Source organism: Delphinus delphis, chromosome 15 (genome assembly GCF_949987515.2).
Source record: "Delphinus delphis chromosome 15, mDelDel1.2, whole genome shotgun sequence".
NCBI lineage: Eukaryota > Metazoa > Chordata > Mammalia > Artiodactyla > Delphinidae > Delphinus > Delphinus delphis.
Genome location: NC_082697.1, coordinates 71,423,107 through 71,439,812, shown reverse-complemented (window position 1 = coordinate 71,439,812; position 16,706 = coordinate 71,423,107). Strand labels below are relative to the sequence as shown.

The window sequence follows — 16,706 nt, the reverse complement described above, 5'->3', positions numbered from 1 at the left end:
AAACTTCAGTCTAGAGCCTTGATTGCCTTTCTCCCAAACCCGTTTCTCCCTCTGGAAAGTACATTCCAGGAGCCTGCAAGTCCTTGGTTCTTCGTGTCCTCCTGCAAGTCCTGTAAGCTCTACCTCCAAAAGACTGAATATTCCAGAACGGGTCCCTTTTTCTTCATCTTCAGCTCTGACACCTAGCCCCAGTCCCACCATCACTAGCCCCACCCAGCCCCAGTCCCCATCATCTCTTTCCTGAACTTCCACGCAGCCAGAGGCTCCCCCTGTGTTGCCATTTGGCCCCTTTAGTTAATTCTCAAAGCAATTAAGAGTGATCTTTGTAAAACAGGTCATGTCTCATTTAAAAATGGGCGAAGGACAGGAATAGACATTTCATTGATGTCGCAGATGGCAAATATGTGCATGAAAGAAGATATTCAACATCATTAGCCATTAGGGAAGTGCAGATTTCCTACTTGCACACCTACCAGGACAGCTAAAATTTAAAAAGAGTGATAATACCAAATGCTGGTGAATAGATGGAGAAACTGAGTTTCTCATATATTCCGGATGGGAATGTAAAACGGTATAGCTACTGTGGAAAAGGGCACGACAATTTCTTACGAAACTAAACATGACCGGGCTTCCCTGGTGGCGCAGTGGTTGGGAGTCCGCCTGCCGATGCAGGGGACGCGGGTTAGTGCCCCGGTCCGGGAGGATCCCACATGCCGCGGAGCGGCTGGGCCCGTGAGCCATGGCTGCTGAAAACTAAACATGACCTTACCTGAACACATCAAGCTTTTCCCCACCCCAGGTCTTGGCTCCGAAGTCACCTTCTCAGTGATGCCTTCCCTGACCACCCTATCTAAAGTAGCCACTTCTATCACCTGTCCACCATTAGATCGCGTTAGAGACTTCTCACCACCTGAAATTGTTTATTGGTTAACTTATTTATTATTTATTAACAATTGGTTAACCAATTGTTTACTGGTTAACGTGTTTATTACCCCCTTTAGCCTTCTGTGGCCCCCAAGACTTGAATCAGAGCTCCATGAGATTAGGAACATTGTCTTTCTTGTACCCTGTTATTTTCCCAGCACCTAGCACAGTGCCGGGTAAATAAACAGTAATAAATAAATATTTGGTGAATGAATGAATGAACACTTTCCTTACTGATCTCTCTGGCCTCCCTCCAACCCCCTCCCCTCCCCCACCCCACTGCAGCCTGGGTAGTTTTAGAAAATGCAAATCTAACCAGGTCAACTCCTAGATTATAAATCCCCAAGAGCTTCTTGCCCTCAGAATAGAGTCCAGACTCCCTGTATATGTGGCAGGGTTTCTTGGGAAGGGCATGAAATGATGCCTGTAAATAAGGTTCCGGTCAACTATCAGGCTTGGATTTTAACCCGAGACCCTGGGAGTCATTGAAGGCTGTTGAGCAGGGGAAGCACAGGGCTAATTCCAAGGAAACACTCTCTGTGAGGAATGTGAGGAATGTGGGTGGGAAGTAAAGGAAGTAGAGGACAGAGAGCCCACAAAAGAAGCTGTTGAAATGGTTCTGGTTGAGAAGAGTCCAAAATAGGAGAAAATTGACTCTAGAAATATTGAGGATAGAAAATGAACTAGCTTTGGTGACTGAGTACATGGGGGAAAGAGAAAAAGTTTCCTGTCACTCTTCCTAACTTCCTTCCCCTTTTTATTTATTTATTTTAGTTGATTTACAATATTATGTTAGTTTCAGGGTACAGCAGAGTGATTCGGTTGTGTATATATATATATTTTTTTTCAGATTTTTTTCCATTATAGGTTATTACAAGATATTGAAGATAGTTTCCTGTGTTATACACTAAATCCTTGTTGCTTATCTATTTATGTATAGTAATTTGTATCTGTTAATCGCATACTCCTAATTTATTCCCCCCCCCCCCGTTCATTTCCCCTTCGGAAACCATAACTAACTTCCTTCCTTTATACAACAAACACTTATTGAGCACCTACTGGATGCCAGTGAACCAGGCAGTAAAGAGCCCTGTTGTAGCACAATGAATAATCTAGGGCAGGTGGCCAATGCGAAGACTAAAAAATAAACAAGCGGACTTTGGGACTGGGGCAAATGCTGGGAAGGAAATAAAACAGGCATGTGAGGTTAATTTCAAAGTACCTGGGGTGTCAGGAAAGGCCTCTCTGAGGAAGGAATGTTTGAACTGAGAGTTGAGCAATGGAAAGGAGCCAGTGGAGTGAAGAGCCGAGAGCAGATCCAGGAAGAAGGGCAGCAAGTGCAAAGGCCCTGAGTCAGGGGCAGAGTGGTGGAGAGTTGAGGTAGGAAATGTAGTCACGGGCAGCCTCCCTCAGGCCTTTGGAATATTTATTTTAGGCAGATAACAGTCTCTGGAACCTTCTAAGCAGGGAGCTGGCATGCTCTAGCAAGAAGACTCTGCGTGTGAGGCAGCTGGGAAGCTAGTGAAGGGATGAGAGAGATTCTGTTGAAGGAAAGGCAGATGGGGTCCTGCCCCCTCACTGGCTCCATGTTCTTCCCCCCTCCCCAGCCACCCCATCCCCCCCAAAGGGAGGTGGGGGCCCTGCCAGCTGGAGGGTCCCCTGGGGTTTGCCTAAGGCAAACAGGAAGCCACAGCCCAGTGAGACAGGCCTGGGAACCAGCAACTGAGAAAGCAGGTTTCCTGGGTCCCTGGCCCTTTTCCCTCGGTGACTGCAGCAGTGACAGACACAGAGATTCACATGGAGGGGGTGGGGGGGGGTGGGGGGGGGAGAGAGAGCGAGAGAGAGGGACATGGAGGGGTGTGTGTCAGGAGAGCAGATTTAAGAGTCAGGACGCCTGGGTTCTGGTGCCCAGTTGTACCACCAGCCCAATGTGTGATCTCAGGCAACACCCTGCCTTTGTGTGTGTGGGGGGGGCTCAATTTTCCCACTTCTAAATGGGTTCCTTCCATAACTGAAGCAGGGGCTTCCTGGGGAAGAACTGGGAGACAAAGGGGCATGAAGCATCAGTCATTCCTCAGCACCGCTGCAAAGGAGCCCCAGTAGCAGAATGGCTTGAATCCTTAGCTATTAATGGACACTGTCTCTCACGAACTGAGAGCGCTTGCTATGTGCTGTGCTAAGCTACAAGTGCCGTATGTATATCATCCTGTTTAATCTCCACAAACAATATATATACATTTTTTAATTTATGAAATTTATTTTCTTATATAAATTATGAATTTCTCTGGGCAGACAGCCTTCACCTTACTGCACGAATAGCACATCTGTAATACCAAGCTACAGGACAAGTCTTAACAAGGTCTGTATTCAACATAGCACTTGTCTACTGGGCACTGTAGAGCAGGATGAGGAAAAGCCAGGATCCATCTCAGGTGAAGAAGGGCGAGGGGGCAATGTGTCTCCCTTTCTGACAGTTGGTTTTCTCCCGGGAAGGGGAACATGCAAAGTTATGTCTGGATTCTGGAAGTGGGAGGAGATCTTGGAGGCCGAGAAGCCCAATGCAGCACTGCAGCTCGGCTCCCTTTATCTCTGAGGGAAGCAGGGACTCCTCTTTTACTCATCTGTAACACGTCACTCTGGCCCAGCTGATGCTTTGGGGAAACGGGGACAGGGGTCATCATCGAATTAGCAGCAATTAAGAACAGGCCATACACTGCCACAGTGTGGAGGTGTCATCCTGGCCCCAGGGACCTGAAAGCACAAACAATATTTTGAGACTACGGTTATTATCCCCAGTTTACAGAGAAAGAAACTAAGGCTTAGAAAGATGAAGACATTTAGCCAAGTGGCGGAGGTAGAGGATTCACACGCAGGTCTGCCAGATCCCACCGTATGTGTGATGGGCTGCTTGTACGGAGGTGGAGAAAGGCCCAAGAGACGTTGGTTGAATGAGTGAAGGGGGTGTGTGTGTGAAGGGAAATGAACTAAGAGCCTGAGGTTGAAGGAGGGAGGAGGAGGAGAAGGAGGGAGCCTGGACCCACTCATTCAACAAATATTCCTTGGGTGCCTACACAATAACGTGCCAAGCACTGTTCCGGGGCACTGTGTGTACAGTTGTGAACAGGACAAAGTCTCTGCCACAAGGGGCTTTCTAGTGGGGAAACAGAAATCCACCAAGAAAGGAGACACGCAAATAAGATCACCTCACATGGTGGTAAGTGCTGTGATGAAAATAAAACACGGTAGCAGGGAGGAGGCGAGTTTTGTGGCTCTGGAGGGGTGCATGGAGAAAGGGCCTGAGGCATGACCACCCCTTCCTCTCCGTGGGGACTGCCCGTCCTCCCCCACAGACGCCCATGGTTCAGTGCCCACCAGGTCCCCGCCTGCCCCAGCATCCCCCGCGCGGCGAAGCTGGGTGCTGGGGGGAGTCTGGCCACCATGCCACCTCCTCTCCTCCTCTTCTTCCTCCACCTGTTCCTTACCCCCATGGGAGTCAGGCCCCAGGAAACACACCTACTGGAGGCTAAAGGTATGTCCGGAGGGCAGAGGTGGATGGAAGGGCTGGAAACCTGGGTTCCGGTTGGGTGCCCTTGGCCAAGTCACTTACCCTCTCTGAGCCTCCATTTTGTTACTTGTAAAATTCAGGGGACGACTGCAAGGACTCTGAGGACTCTTCCACTCCCAGCTGGTGGGGTCGTTGGCTTTATAACCCAGTGTGAGGAGTGAAGGGGGCTAGGGGCTCCTCACTCCCCACCCCCATCCTTCTCTCTCTCCGCAGAGGGAGGCAATGCTGTGCTGCCGTGCCTTGACGGTCTCTCAGATGGTCCCCCTGAGCAACTGGCCTGGTTTCGGGGCTCCCAATCAACACCCTTCTTAGAGCTGAGCCTAGGGTTACCAGGCCTGGGCATCCATGTGGGGCCCCTGGGCACCCTGAAGGAGCCCCAGGGAATCTTGCTGTTCATCTTCAATGTCTCCGACCAGATGGGGGGCTTCTACCTGTGCCAGCGAGGCCCCTTTTCCGATCAAGCCTGGCAGCCTGGCTGGACGGTCAGCGTGAAGGGCAGCGGTGAGGTCCGGGCTGGGGCAGGGAGGGCTGGATGAGAAGAGGGAGGCCCACCGTAGATGGAGGAGGTCCAGCAGCTGAAATGGATCTGGAGGGAGGGGCTGGAGGGTCCGAGGGACAAGCTGGGAGCCAGTTTTAGGTGGCTTCTAAAAACTGCTGTGGCTTCATGACGTCAGCACTGCGCGCTCTGTATTTGTCTTTCACTCTTTTCTCTGAGTCGCTGTTTCTCTGTCTCTCTCTGGGTCTTTGCCTCTGCCTTTCTGGGTCTCCGTATCTCTCTGCCTCTCCTAGATGTCTCTGTATCTGGTTCTGGGTATCTTCCCAGGAGAACTGTTCCGGTGGAATGCTTCAGACCTAAATGACCCAAGCTGTGGCCTGCGGAACAGGTCCTCAGAGGGCCCCAGGCCCTATTCTGGTCACCCCACAAGGTCCCAGGTCTATGTGTGGGCCAAGGACAGCCCTAAGATCTTACACACAGACTCTGCCTGTGCCCCACCTAACGGCACTTTGAACCAGAGCAACAACCATGGTAAGGTGCTGGGGAGATGCCAGGAAGTGGTGGGATGGGAACTGGATGGTGTGCAGGGGAGGAGACCCCAAGGACTACACTTCCCTAGCCTTGGCTCTCCTTGCCCCAGACCTCACGGTGGCCCCTGGCTCCACACTCTCGCTGTCCTGTGGGGCATCCCGTACCTCACTGGCCAGAGGCCCCATCTCCTGGATCCATGTGCGTCCCAAGAAGCCTAGCATCAAATTGCTGAGCCTAAACCTGAGTGAGGATGCCCAACTCAGAGAGATGTGGGTCATGGGCACCCTCGGGGGAAAGGCTGTTCTGTTGCTGCCCAAGACCACAGCTCAAGATGCTGGCATCTATCACTGTAACCATGGCAACGTGACCACCCAGATGCAGCTGAAGGTCACTGCCCAGTCAGGTAGAGTTTCTCCCAATTGTGGGGCATCTGAGTGGGGCTACTGGGAAGAACCGGAAGCCCGGCAACCTTGGTTCCCTAACCTGAGGGCTAGTAGCAGCCTCATCCCGAGCCCCAACCTCTACACTGAACACTGACCCCAACTTTTTCCTCCCTTGTTTCCAAGACACTACTTTTCTGGGTCTTTTGCCACTGGTTGTTTCTTCCCATCAACTTTGGGAGAGGCTTCCTTCCTCCCTCATTCCTCACTGTTGGAGCCTTGAGCCCTCTTCTTATCCCTGTCTACACTTTCTCGCCCTTGATTACACACTCTTCTTGTTTGACCTCCTTTACTCCCATGGCTCCTTAGGCCACCATGCCTTGGTGACTCAGCTCCATACACCCCACAGCCAGCCAACTCGTGGCATTGCCATTTGATGTCCATGGACATTGCAACATGTACAAAATCAAACTCGATATCTTCCTCAAGCACAGTCTTCTAGGTGGCCCTAGAAGTGAAGGACACTACCACCTGCCCGTGTGCCCAAGCCAGCAACCTGGGCATCCTTCCTTTTCCTCCCCTGTCCACCAAATTGGCCATAATGTTCTGCCCATTCTGTCTCCCTTCTTTCAATCCTACCATGCTACTGCAACCACAGTTCTCAAACTCATCCTGAACTTTCCCTCCAAACTCGACCTCGGCAGCACATTGCCGCATCTCACCTCTAACCTTGTGAACTTGACTTTGACCTTTACGTTGCCCATGGCTGTCCTTAACTGCAGCAGGAAGCTGATAATTATGCTCCCCTTAATCCTAACATTGTGTCTGACTATAGTCATAGTTTGTTCATGGTTTGCTTAACAGATGCCACTCCAGGCTCCGTGCCAGGCTCCGGGTCCTCAGAGGGAGGGAGGAGAGCCCTCCCTGTAGCTTGGGACGTTGAGGATCTGTGTCTTGCCCCGGCCCCCCAGACTTAGGGCCCTTTGAGGTATTGAGGCTGAACAGCAAGATGCCAGCCCGAGGTCTTCATCTCATAGCTCCTTCCCCCTAGCAGTATGGCATTGGCTACTGGAGACTGGTGGCTGGATAGTCCCTGTTGTGACTTTAGTTTATCTGATCTTCTGCCTGGCTTCCCTGGTGGGCTTTCTTCATCTTCGAAGAGGTGAGTCATGTCCCCCAGCTGGTCTTCCCAAACTTACCCCTCCCTCCTCAGGAGAGGCCACACTGGCCAGTCTGACAACCATCTGTTTCTCATCCCACACCTCCCCCACAGACCTCAGAATCCTGCCCCCACTCCTTTTCTACCCCCTCCCCCAAACTACCCGAGCTCTTTGGAATTTGAAATCCCATCTCCTCCAAGTGACTTCCCCAGCATCCCCCAAATCTTCACTCTTGAGTCCCTCCTCTGATCATTCCCCTTAACTCCCCCCAGCCCTGATCCTGAGGAGGAAAAGAAAGCGAATGACAGATCCCACTAGAAGGTAATGATGCCAGTGCTCTCCAGGCTCCCACTCCTGCACTTTCACCTTATGCTTTGCACTTGCTGTTTCCTCTGCTCGGGGTGTTTTTTCTCCATCTCTATGGTTGAAATACTGCCCAACCTTCAAAGCCCAGCACCAAAGCTACCTCCTCTGTGAAGTCCCCCTTCGAGTGAGCGCAGACCCCTCTGTAGGCTGTGGCAGAACAGAGGTGCTCATAACAAGTGACCACATTTTAACCTCTGAGAGTCTAGCCTGAATCTTGAGTGTCCCCTCCAGTCCCCTCCAGACCTGGCCTCACAGTGCAATTCCCCTTCCTCCGCCAGGTTCTTCAAAGTGACGCCTCCCCCGGGAAACGGGGCCCAGAACCAGTACGGGAACATGCTCTCCCTCTCCACTCCCCACTCAGGCACGGGTAGGAGGCACCGCCAGGTCCCTGACCCAGAGCTAGAGCCCCACCCACTTTCCTCATCCTTCTACACCCCTGAGCTCCTAGCCTTCCCGAGCTCGGAGCTCCGCCTTCAGAAAAGAGCCCTCCCCCAGGTGCGGAGTCCCGCCCAGACTTGAGCCCCGCCCCCAGGACCAAGGCCCGCCCCCAGAACTCGTATCCCCGTCCCCAGACTCGGCACCTGAAGTCCGGTTCTGACCCCAGAACCTCGCCCGAGACTTCAGGCCACGCCTCTAGATTTAGATCCCGCCCTGCTGGCTCAAGGCTGGGTACCTAGACCCGGAGTCCTCCAGCAGGCCCTGAAGCATCCTCTGCCCGTAGCCCTGACCGCCCCCGTCTCCTCTCACCCGCCAGGACGCGCCCTGCGGTGGGCTGCGGGCCTGGGAGCCACCGTGCCGCCCTACGGAAATCCGCGCAGCGACGTCCAGGAGGCCAGAGCCTCGGAGTCCCGGAGCCCACCAGGGACCGGTGATTGAGGGGGATGGTTACTCACGTGGGAGGTGTTGAAGCGGTCTGTGGCAGGAATAGTGGACCGGGGCCTGGAGGAGGGGGCCCGTGACCCGGTTCCCACCCCCATCCCCAAACCCCAGGCCCAGAAGAAGAGGAAGGGGAGGCCTATGAGGAGCCGGACAGTGAGGAGGGCTCCGAGTTCTACGAGAACGACTCCAACCTTGGGCAGGACCAGCTCTCCCAGGGTAAGACTGCCCTCCCTCATCCTCACCTTCTCAGCTGGGGCGGGCTGTGAGCCCTCCCTGGATCCCCCTCCTTCTCCACCAGATGGCAGCGGCTATGAGAACCCTGAGGAAGGGGTCCTGGGTCCTGAGGATGAAGACTCCTTCTCCAACGGTAATCTGGGGTACTCGTGGGGCCTCACAGACTTGGGAGAACCCACAGGGCTGTGGATCCCCTACAGGGCCGGAGTGGTCCCTGGAGTTCTCTTTTTTTGGCAGCAGCTGAATCTTACGAGAATGAGGATGAAGAACTGGCCCAGCCAGTTGCCAGGACAACAGGTGTGTGTGAGGATGGTCACATTCCTGCGGGGTGGATGGGTGGTGGTGGTGGTGTCTGTGACGCGAAGGCCGGGAGTGACTTCCCTCTTCCTTCTCCAGACTTCCTGAGCCCCCATGGGTCAGCCTGGGACCCCAGCAGGGAGGCAACCTCCCTTGGTGAGAAGTGCTTGGGACCTGCCTGTCTTTGTCCAGATTGGGTTGATGTGGCCTCGGCTCTAATGTCAGGCCCGACCTTGACCTTGGTTCTGACCCCAAACCCAAGCCCAATCCTGACCTTAGATTTGACTCTTAACTCTAACCTCAACACTGACCCCAATGCCCATTCTGACGCCCAGTATTCACCCCATCCCTCATCATCAACATCACCCCCAACCCCAATCCAGTTCCAGCCTGGACTTTGACCTCCAGCTCACCTCAGCCACAATGCAGGCCTCACCTTTGACCCGAGCTCTCTCTACAACCTCCTCACAACTCTGACTTTGACTCCTTCCAATTCCGTTCTTCACTTTTTCTCTGACCACTACCATAATCTAACCACACGTGATCAAACCCTACAACAAACAAGGGCCCGGAACCTGATGCTAACCCTGTCACTCCTTCTTAGTACAATATTGTTCAAGCCTTCCACTTTCCTCTGCCCCTAAGACTCCCTCAGTATCTTAGGCTGCACTTCCCTTCCCCAAGCCCCCAGCATGGCTCCCAGGCTTCCAACTCTCCATCCCCTGGCCAAGCAGGGTCCCAGTCCTATGAGGATATGAGAGGGATCCTGTATGCAGTCCCCCAGCTCCGCTTTGTTCAAGCCCAGCCTGGTCCCAGTCATGAAGAAGGTGGGTGCTTCTCCTGCTGTCTCCCATTGCCCTCTGAGGCTTCCTCCCTCCCAGCTGACTTTCAGCTCCACATATATCTTACTCCTTCCTGGTCCTGACCAGATGCAGACTCTTATGAGAATATGGATAATCCCGATGGACCAGAACCAGCATGGGGAGGAGGGGGCCACATGGGCACCTGGAGCAACTAGGTGATTCCCTTCAGGTGAGCTGGGAACTTCCCTCCAAGGATGGGAAAGAAGGAGGGAGATGAATAGGGATGGAAGTGGGGTGCTGGCTCCTGGACTGCTCCCCATTACCATTTCTTCTGCATAGCATGGGCCTCCTCAGGCCCCTGAGATCCACACCTGACTCTGAAATCTGGGGCCCCCAGCAGATGGCGCCAGCCTCTGGAGCAGTGTTACTCAGGACGCGTGTATCTGTGTACACACACAGTGTACACAAGCGAAACTTCGGCCCCCTTTGCACTCCCCAAATAAACTCAGTGAGCTCTTCCAATCCTGTGACATAGTGCCCTTGTGTGGGAGGGGAAGGGAAGGTGAGGATGCGTGTATTCCCATCCCCTCTTGAATCCAGCGGAGGAGGGAGAATTGCATCTCCGGAACCACAGGGCCTTTTCCCACCTGGGGATTGACCTGCACTCATCTCCCTCACTTGCCTGCCATTCCCGCCAGCCAGTCATTCGGTCATTGTTCATTCAGCAGTTGTATTTGTGGCGCCCAGTGAAGACGAAGCAATCCAGGAATTGGCAGTCATCACTGCCATTTATTGAGCATCTACTATGTTCTAACATCAATGAAGGCATTAATCATCTGTTATGTGCCAGAATTGTATCAAAGTATTTTATGTATATTTTAAGTGTGTGTATGTTTATATATATTAGCTCATTTTATCTTCACAAACAACCCTGTTTCATAGATGAGGAGACTGAGGCAGAGACCCTAAATTACATGCCCCAAGACTTACCTAGTTAATAAATGTTGGGGTCAGGACTTGAACTCTGGCCATCTAATTCCAGACCCTATATCATTCTTGACACTCTCTCTTCCTAGGTGCAGTTGTGTAGATGGAAAACTGAGGGTTAGAGAGGCCAAGTCATGCAAGTAGCACTTCACAGAGCTGAATCCAGAAATCTGGCTGCTGTTCTAGCCATGGTGCCTGCTGCCTGGTAAACCGCCTATGATATAAACCACAAACACAAAGACTTCAGAGCTAAAAGTCTCCAGGCCCTGAAACCATTATGTAGCAAGCTCTACCACTCCCAAATTCCTGCCTGTCTCAGGCAAAGGTGGACTCAGTCATTGATAGTCTTGGTGTCTTCTGCCTGGTCTCCCCAGCTCCAGTGCTCTTCTGAAACCCAGGACTGGCATCTGAAACCTAGTCCCTCTCCTCCAGAAGTTTCAACGCTCTCTGTAAGATGGTCTACACTTTTTCAGTACCTATATTTTTATTTCTAGAATTCCTTTCTTTTTTTTTTTTTTTTTTGCGGTACGCGGACCTCTCACTGTTGTGGCCTCTCCCGTTGCGGAGCACAGGCTCCGGACATGCAGGCCCAGCGGCCATGGCTCACGGGCCCAGCCACTCCGCGGCACGTGGGATCCTCCTGGACCGGGACATGAATCCGTGTCCCCTGCATCGGCAGGCAGACTCTCAACCACTGCGCCACCAGGGAAGCCCTAGAATTCCTTTTCTTAATGTACCTGTTCTTTCTTCATAATGTCCTGTGTTCGTTTTTGAGACTCTATTCCTTCTTTATCTCTGAACCTTTAAAACTTACTTTAACTGTATTAACGCCATCATGATGTGCCAGGCATTGTTCTAATAAATGCTTTACAAGTAGCAGCCCATTTTATCTTCATGACAATTCTATGAGGAGGGTACGCTAAAATTATTATCACCTTAGAGCTGAGAAGACTGCGGCACAGAGAAATTAAATACTTCAGCTGCTAGCTGACTTTAGGCACCTTACTCAAGCTCAATGACCCTCAGTGTTCCCAGTTATAAAGTAGCATTAGGGAGGAGGCGATTATCACCATCTGTACAATGGGGTGAAGCCTCCCATGGTGTATCACCATGGAAGCGTTCTTCGACTTCTTTGTGTTTCTCCTGCAGGAGTCCTTTGCCTCACTCACATCTTCTGGGGCCAGCTTGCTTTGGCTTCTGCCACAGTCTTACAGGCTACACAGGTTTCTGACCATTTTATTTAGAGCAGGCTTTTGCCCTAGGGGTTTGGTCTGACTCGAAGCCCATACTCTGGTGACTCTGGGGATTCTGATTTCCTGCCGTGACTTTTTCCAAACTGCATCCCAAGGCCTGTGGATGGATTGTTTTCCCCTCTGTCTTCTGTGCCCAGGAGAGACAGTCCTTTCTCAGCTCCCAGCTTTGCACATGGGGCTTAGTTTCAGCAGCCAGATTTCTGGATTCCATCTCTGCTTTTCCTGGGGCCGCAGCCTTAACCTCTGTCCCCATGGGGACATTAAAACTCCAATCCTAGGGGTCCCAGCATTCCCATGCGCTGCCCTCTCAATGTTGTAGCTTTGATTTCCTTCGTTATTTCTAGAACCAGGGAGATTCTGTCCTGCTTTTGAGCTCAGGTATCTATTAAGAAAAAGAAAAGAAGGAAAGCGATGCCTCTTGTTATATTTGCATAGTGTACGTTTGGAATGCAGGGGATGGGAAATGAAACTTCAGCATTTCCTTGGCCTTCCATCTTGGACACAGTCCATGTGGCAGAAACAAAATTAAAAAAATAATAATAAATATCCCAGATCTAGCTCAGGATTCACACCCTGACCTGACCTTACCCTTCAGCTAATGTAAGCTTTCCATATTGCCAAAGTCCCCACCATTCCCTATTGCCTTTCACCCAGTCTGCTTCATTCATGTAGGTCTCCTGCCTGTGCCTGAATCATTTGAACATGACACTCCTGGTGAAAACATCCTACCTTCTCAAGGGTGAATCCATGTCTGGGTCTTCTCTGTGCCCCTGGTACCCAGCCAGGGGATGGCAAAGATCAGGAGCTCAGGAAATGAGTGGGGAAGGAGGAGTGAATGAAGGACTGTGCCAAGTCCTGAGATTCAGGGGCCAGAGGCTGGAGCTACTCCTGTGAGCTCTGCTACCCAGTGAAGTCTTGGGAGAAGATGAGGAACAGAGGTGTGCTAACTCCAGCCCAGTGCTCTGGAATTAGACTACCTGAGTTTGAATCCCAGCTCCAACCCTTTCTGGCTGTGTGACTCAAAGTCTCTGTGCTGCAGTTTCCTGGTCTGTAGAACAGGGATAATAATGATAGCTACCTTAGTGAATCTTAAATGAGATGTAAAGCACATGAGAGTAGCATAGTAGGCACTCGAACATTAGCTATTATTATTATTTGGCATTTATTAAGGGCCTACTGTGTCCCAGGAGCCAGAGGGCACACAGAGTATTTGGATTAGGAACTCCTCCAGTGCAGGGACCTGCTCAGAAGAAAGGCACACTCCAAAGCTTCACAAATTCCCACCCCATGACCTGTTTCTTTGGCAGGGACTGGATCACTTATAGTTCCTGAACAAGATTTAGGGAGAAGGAGGCTTGAGAGAGGTTTCAGGCCCTCAGGGTCACCCCTAGTTTGCAGGGGCCCCCCAGGTAGGGACCGAGGCTGCAGAAGGGCTTTTGGTGTAATCTCTATGCTTCCAGCCTTACTATAAAGAGTGGATGAAGAGTTCCCAGGGCTAGGAGGTCCTTGGAGTCCACTCTGCCAGGTCCAGAGCCTTTGTTCCTTGGGGAACAGCCTCACCTGCTGGCGTTCTGTGCTTTCAGTCTTGACCTTGGCTGAGTCTACGTGGAGCACTTGAAGTGTGGGCTGAGTTGGGGTGTGTGTTTAGGGGATATCAGTGTAGCAGAGGAGGGGGATGGGATGGGATGTGGGTGGTCATCAAGATGCTGTACTGGGGGAACTTCCCTGGTGGCGCAGTGGTGAAGAACCCGCCTGCCAATGCAGGGGACACGGGTTTGAGCCCTGGTCTGGGAAGATCCCACATGCCGCGAGCAACTAAGCCTGTGTGCCACAGCTACTGAGCCCGCGTGCCACAACTACTGAAGCCCGAGCGCCTAGAGCCCGTGCTCCACAACAAGAGAAGCCACCACAATGAGAAGCCTGCGCTCGCCGCAACTACAGAAATCCCGCGTGCAGCAACAAAGACCCAACGCAGCCAAAAAAAAAAAAAGATGCTGTACTGGGACTTCCCTGGTGGCGCAGTGGTTAAGAATCTGCCTGCCAATGTAGGGAACACGGCTTTGAGCCCTGGTCCGGGAAGATTCTACATGCCACAGAGCAACTAAGCCTGTGCACTGCAACTACTGAGCCTGCGCTCTAGAGCCCATGAGCCACAACTACTGAAGCCCGCACGCCTACAGCCCATGCTCCGCAACAAGAGAAGCCACCGCAAGGAGAAGCCCGCGCACTGCAACGAAGAGTAGCCCCCACGCGTTGCAACTAGAGAAAGCCTGCGCGCAGCAATGAAGACCCAACACAGCCAAAAATAGATAATTAATTTGTAAAAAAAAAAAAGATGCTGTACTGGATGGATGTGTGAAGTACAAGTTATGTGAACGTTAAGTGTGTGAGAGACAGGTGGTATTGGGTGTATGCCGTGTGGATGTTATGTGTGAAGTATAGTGTGGCGTGTATAGTGTGAGGTGTCAGGGGAGTGAAAATTAATAAAAGGAAACCTCACTAAAATGGAGTCTGAAGGGGGAGCTTTCATGCTGTACCACTTGTCATCAGTTACAGGAAGAACTGTCAGTTAAAGACCCCAACAGAAGAATCATGGACAGGAAAGAATCATCAATTACAGGTCCCAACAGGAAAAGATGTACATTAAATCTCCTAGAAGAAATCCACTACCCGAGCAACTCAGGCAATGAGAAACCATCATCACCCTGAACTTTCACATTTCTCCAATGGACTTTCCTTCAAAACGACCCCTCCCAATGTCCTCCCTTTTCTCTATAAAATAACCTTCTTTGTTGGACTTGCCTATGGCTTTCGCTAAAGATTCCTTGTCCCAAATTGCAATTCCTCTGCTATTCCTGAATAAACCCATTCTTGCTGGTAGAATAACTGACTTTTATTTCTAAGGCCAACGGGGGTCATGCAGTTGGAGGCAATATGGGAGGTGTGAAGTATAGGAGGGGTGTGTCTCTGTTAGCGCGCAAGTTCGTGTGCCCAATGCACAGTGAGGCCAAACAAACCAAAACATCGAGGTTTGGAGCAGAGAAAGGTTTATTCAGGCCCCTGCGAGGAGACAGGTGGCTCCTGCCCTAAAAAGCCTGGAGCTCCCCAAATGGTTTCGGCAAAGCATAGTTTTAAAATTTTATTTATTTATTTATGGCTGCATTGGGTCTTCGTTGCTGCACACGGGCTTTCTTTAGTTGCAGCGAGTGGGGGCTGAGCAGGGGCTACTCTTTGTTGAGGTGCGTGGGCTTCTCGTTGCTGTGGCTTCTCCTGTTGCGGAGCAGGGCTCTAGGCGCGTGGGCTCAGTAGTTGTGGCTCGCGGCCTCTAGAGCGCAGGCTCAGTAGTTGTGGCACACGGGCTTAGTTGCTCCACGGCATGTGGGATCTTCCCAGACCAGGGCTCGAACCTGTGTCCCCTGCATTGGCAGGCAGATTCTTAACCACTGCCCCAAGTCCTGGTGGGGGGTTTTCACATCTGTAAAACAACTTAGGAAGTGTGCATCAAATATTGTTATCTAGGTATCAATACTTCAGAGAGGAGCTAAAGCAGAAGATATGGGGGGGAGGGCCTGTCCCAGGAAGGCCTCATGGGGTCCTGATCGGTTACATCTGTGCTGCGTTGGGGTGCATGTTGTACAGGAGTTGTGGATACAGTAGATGTGTGGAGGATATGTAGCCTCTGAGGTATGCAATGTCGTTGGTGGGTGTGTTGGGGAAATGAAATGAAAAAAACAAAACCTTCTTCCCACCCAGAAAACCTCTACACAGAGGTAGTAGAGACAGAAAACAGTTTTATTATTATTTTTTTGAATATTTGAATTTTATTTAATTTATCTTTTATACCGCACGTTCTTATTAGTTATCTATTTTATACATATTAATGTGTATGTGTCAATCCCAATCTCCCACTTCATCCCACCGCCACCCCACCCCACCACCACCCTCCACCGCCACTTTCCCCCCTTGGTGTCCATACGTTTGAGAAAACAGTTTTATTATTGAATAAGCATTAAACAGAATGCCAGGCACGTTACAGGCAATCCCCTGAGAGATGGATTGCAAAAGCAGAAAGAAATCTCACCATTTTATATAGCCAAGCAGGTACCACCCATTATCCTGTTTTCAAGATAAGTTTTCAAAACCCATATCTTGTTTTCAAGATAAACAATGACTAGGCCTCAAGTAAGAAGACTTGACACTACCTTTAGGCACACATAGGTCATCCTAACTTTATCATGGTGATTGGCTTTTATCCAAGGGCAAGACAAACTTATGACATCTTTTTTTTTTTTTCTAGAGTCTGATTTATCTAGTTTCATTTCTTTTCTTTTTTAAAAAATTTTTCTTCGAGTGCAGTTGCTTTACAGTATTTTTTTTTTTAAATAAATTTATTTATTTTATTTATTTATTTTTGGCTGCATTGGGTTTTTGTTGCTGCACGCGGGCTTTCTCTAGTTGTGGCGAGTGGGGTCTACTCTTGGTTGCAGCGTGTGGGCTTCTCATTGCGGTGGCTTCTCTTGTTGCGGAGCATGGGCTCTAGGCGCATGGGCTTCAGTAGTTATGGCACGTGGGCTCAGTAGTTGTGGCTCGCAGGCTCTAGAGCGCAGGCTCAGTAGTTGTGGCGCATGGGCTTAGTTGCTCCACGGCATGTGGGATCTTCCCAGACCAGGGCTCAAACCCGTGTCCCCTGCGTTGGCAGGCAGGTTCTTAACCACTGCGCCACCAGAGAAGCCCGCTTTACAGTATTTTTGATGGGAGGTGGTTTTGTATATTGCAGCAGAGCCTCCATGAAGTTAGGCTGTTATTCTCCCGCTGGAGCTGGGAGATGGGG

General features: G+C 51.1%; 1 protein-coding gene across 1 annotated transcript; it reads left to right on the top strand.

Moving 5' to 3' along the window:
- The first annotated feature begins 4,362 nt into the window (after positions 1-4,362).
- On the top strand, positions 4,363-14,469 carry CD19 (CD19 molecule). Its single transcript, XM_060033096.1, has 15 exons — positions 4,363-4,453; positions 4,703-4,990; positions 5,313-5,516; positions 5,626-5,919; positions 6,948-7,058; positions 7,329-7,377; positions 7,701-7,789; positions 8,177-8,290; positions 8,413-8,517; positions 8,600-8,668; positions 8,773-8,832; positions 8,932-8,988; positions 9,567-9,659; positions 9,762-9,864; positions 14,432-14,469. Exons 1-14 carry the CDS (start codon positions 4,363-4,365, stop codon positions 9,848-9,850), a joined length of 1,713 nt encoding a protein of 570 aa, XP_059889079.1. The 3' UTR covers positions 9,851-9,864; positions 14,432-14,469.
- Positions 14,470-16,706: the final 2,237 nt, after the last annotated feature.

Excerpts from the sequence above, each read along its gene's own strand:
- CD19 (XM_060033096.1), top strand. The coding sequence starts at position 4,363 with ATGCCACCTCCTCTCCTCCTCTTCTTCCTCCACCTGTTCCTTACCCCC. Across the intron at positions 8,291-8,412 it reads CCGGAGCCCACCAGGGACCG|GCCCAGAAGAAGAGGAAGGG; the intron begins GTGATTGAGGGG and ends CCCAAACCCCAG. Across the intron at positions 8,989-9,566 it reads CAGGGAGGCAACCTCCCTTG|GGTCCCAGTCCTATGAGGAT; the intron begins GTGAGAAGTGCT and ends CTGGCCAAGCAG.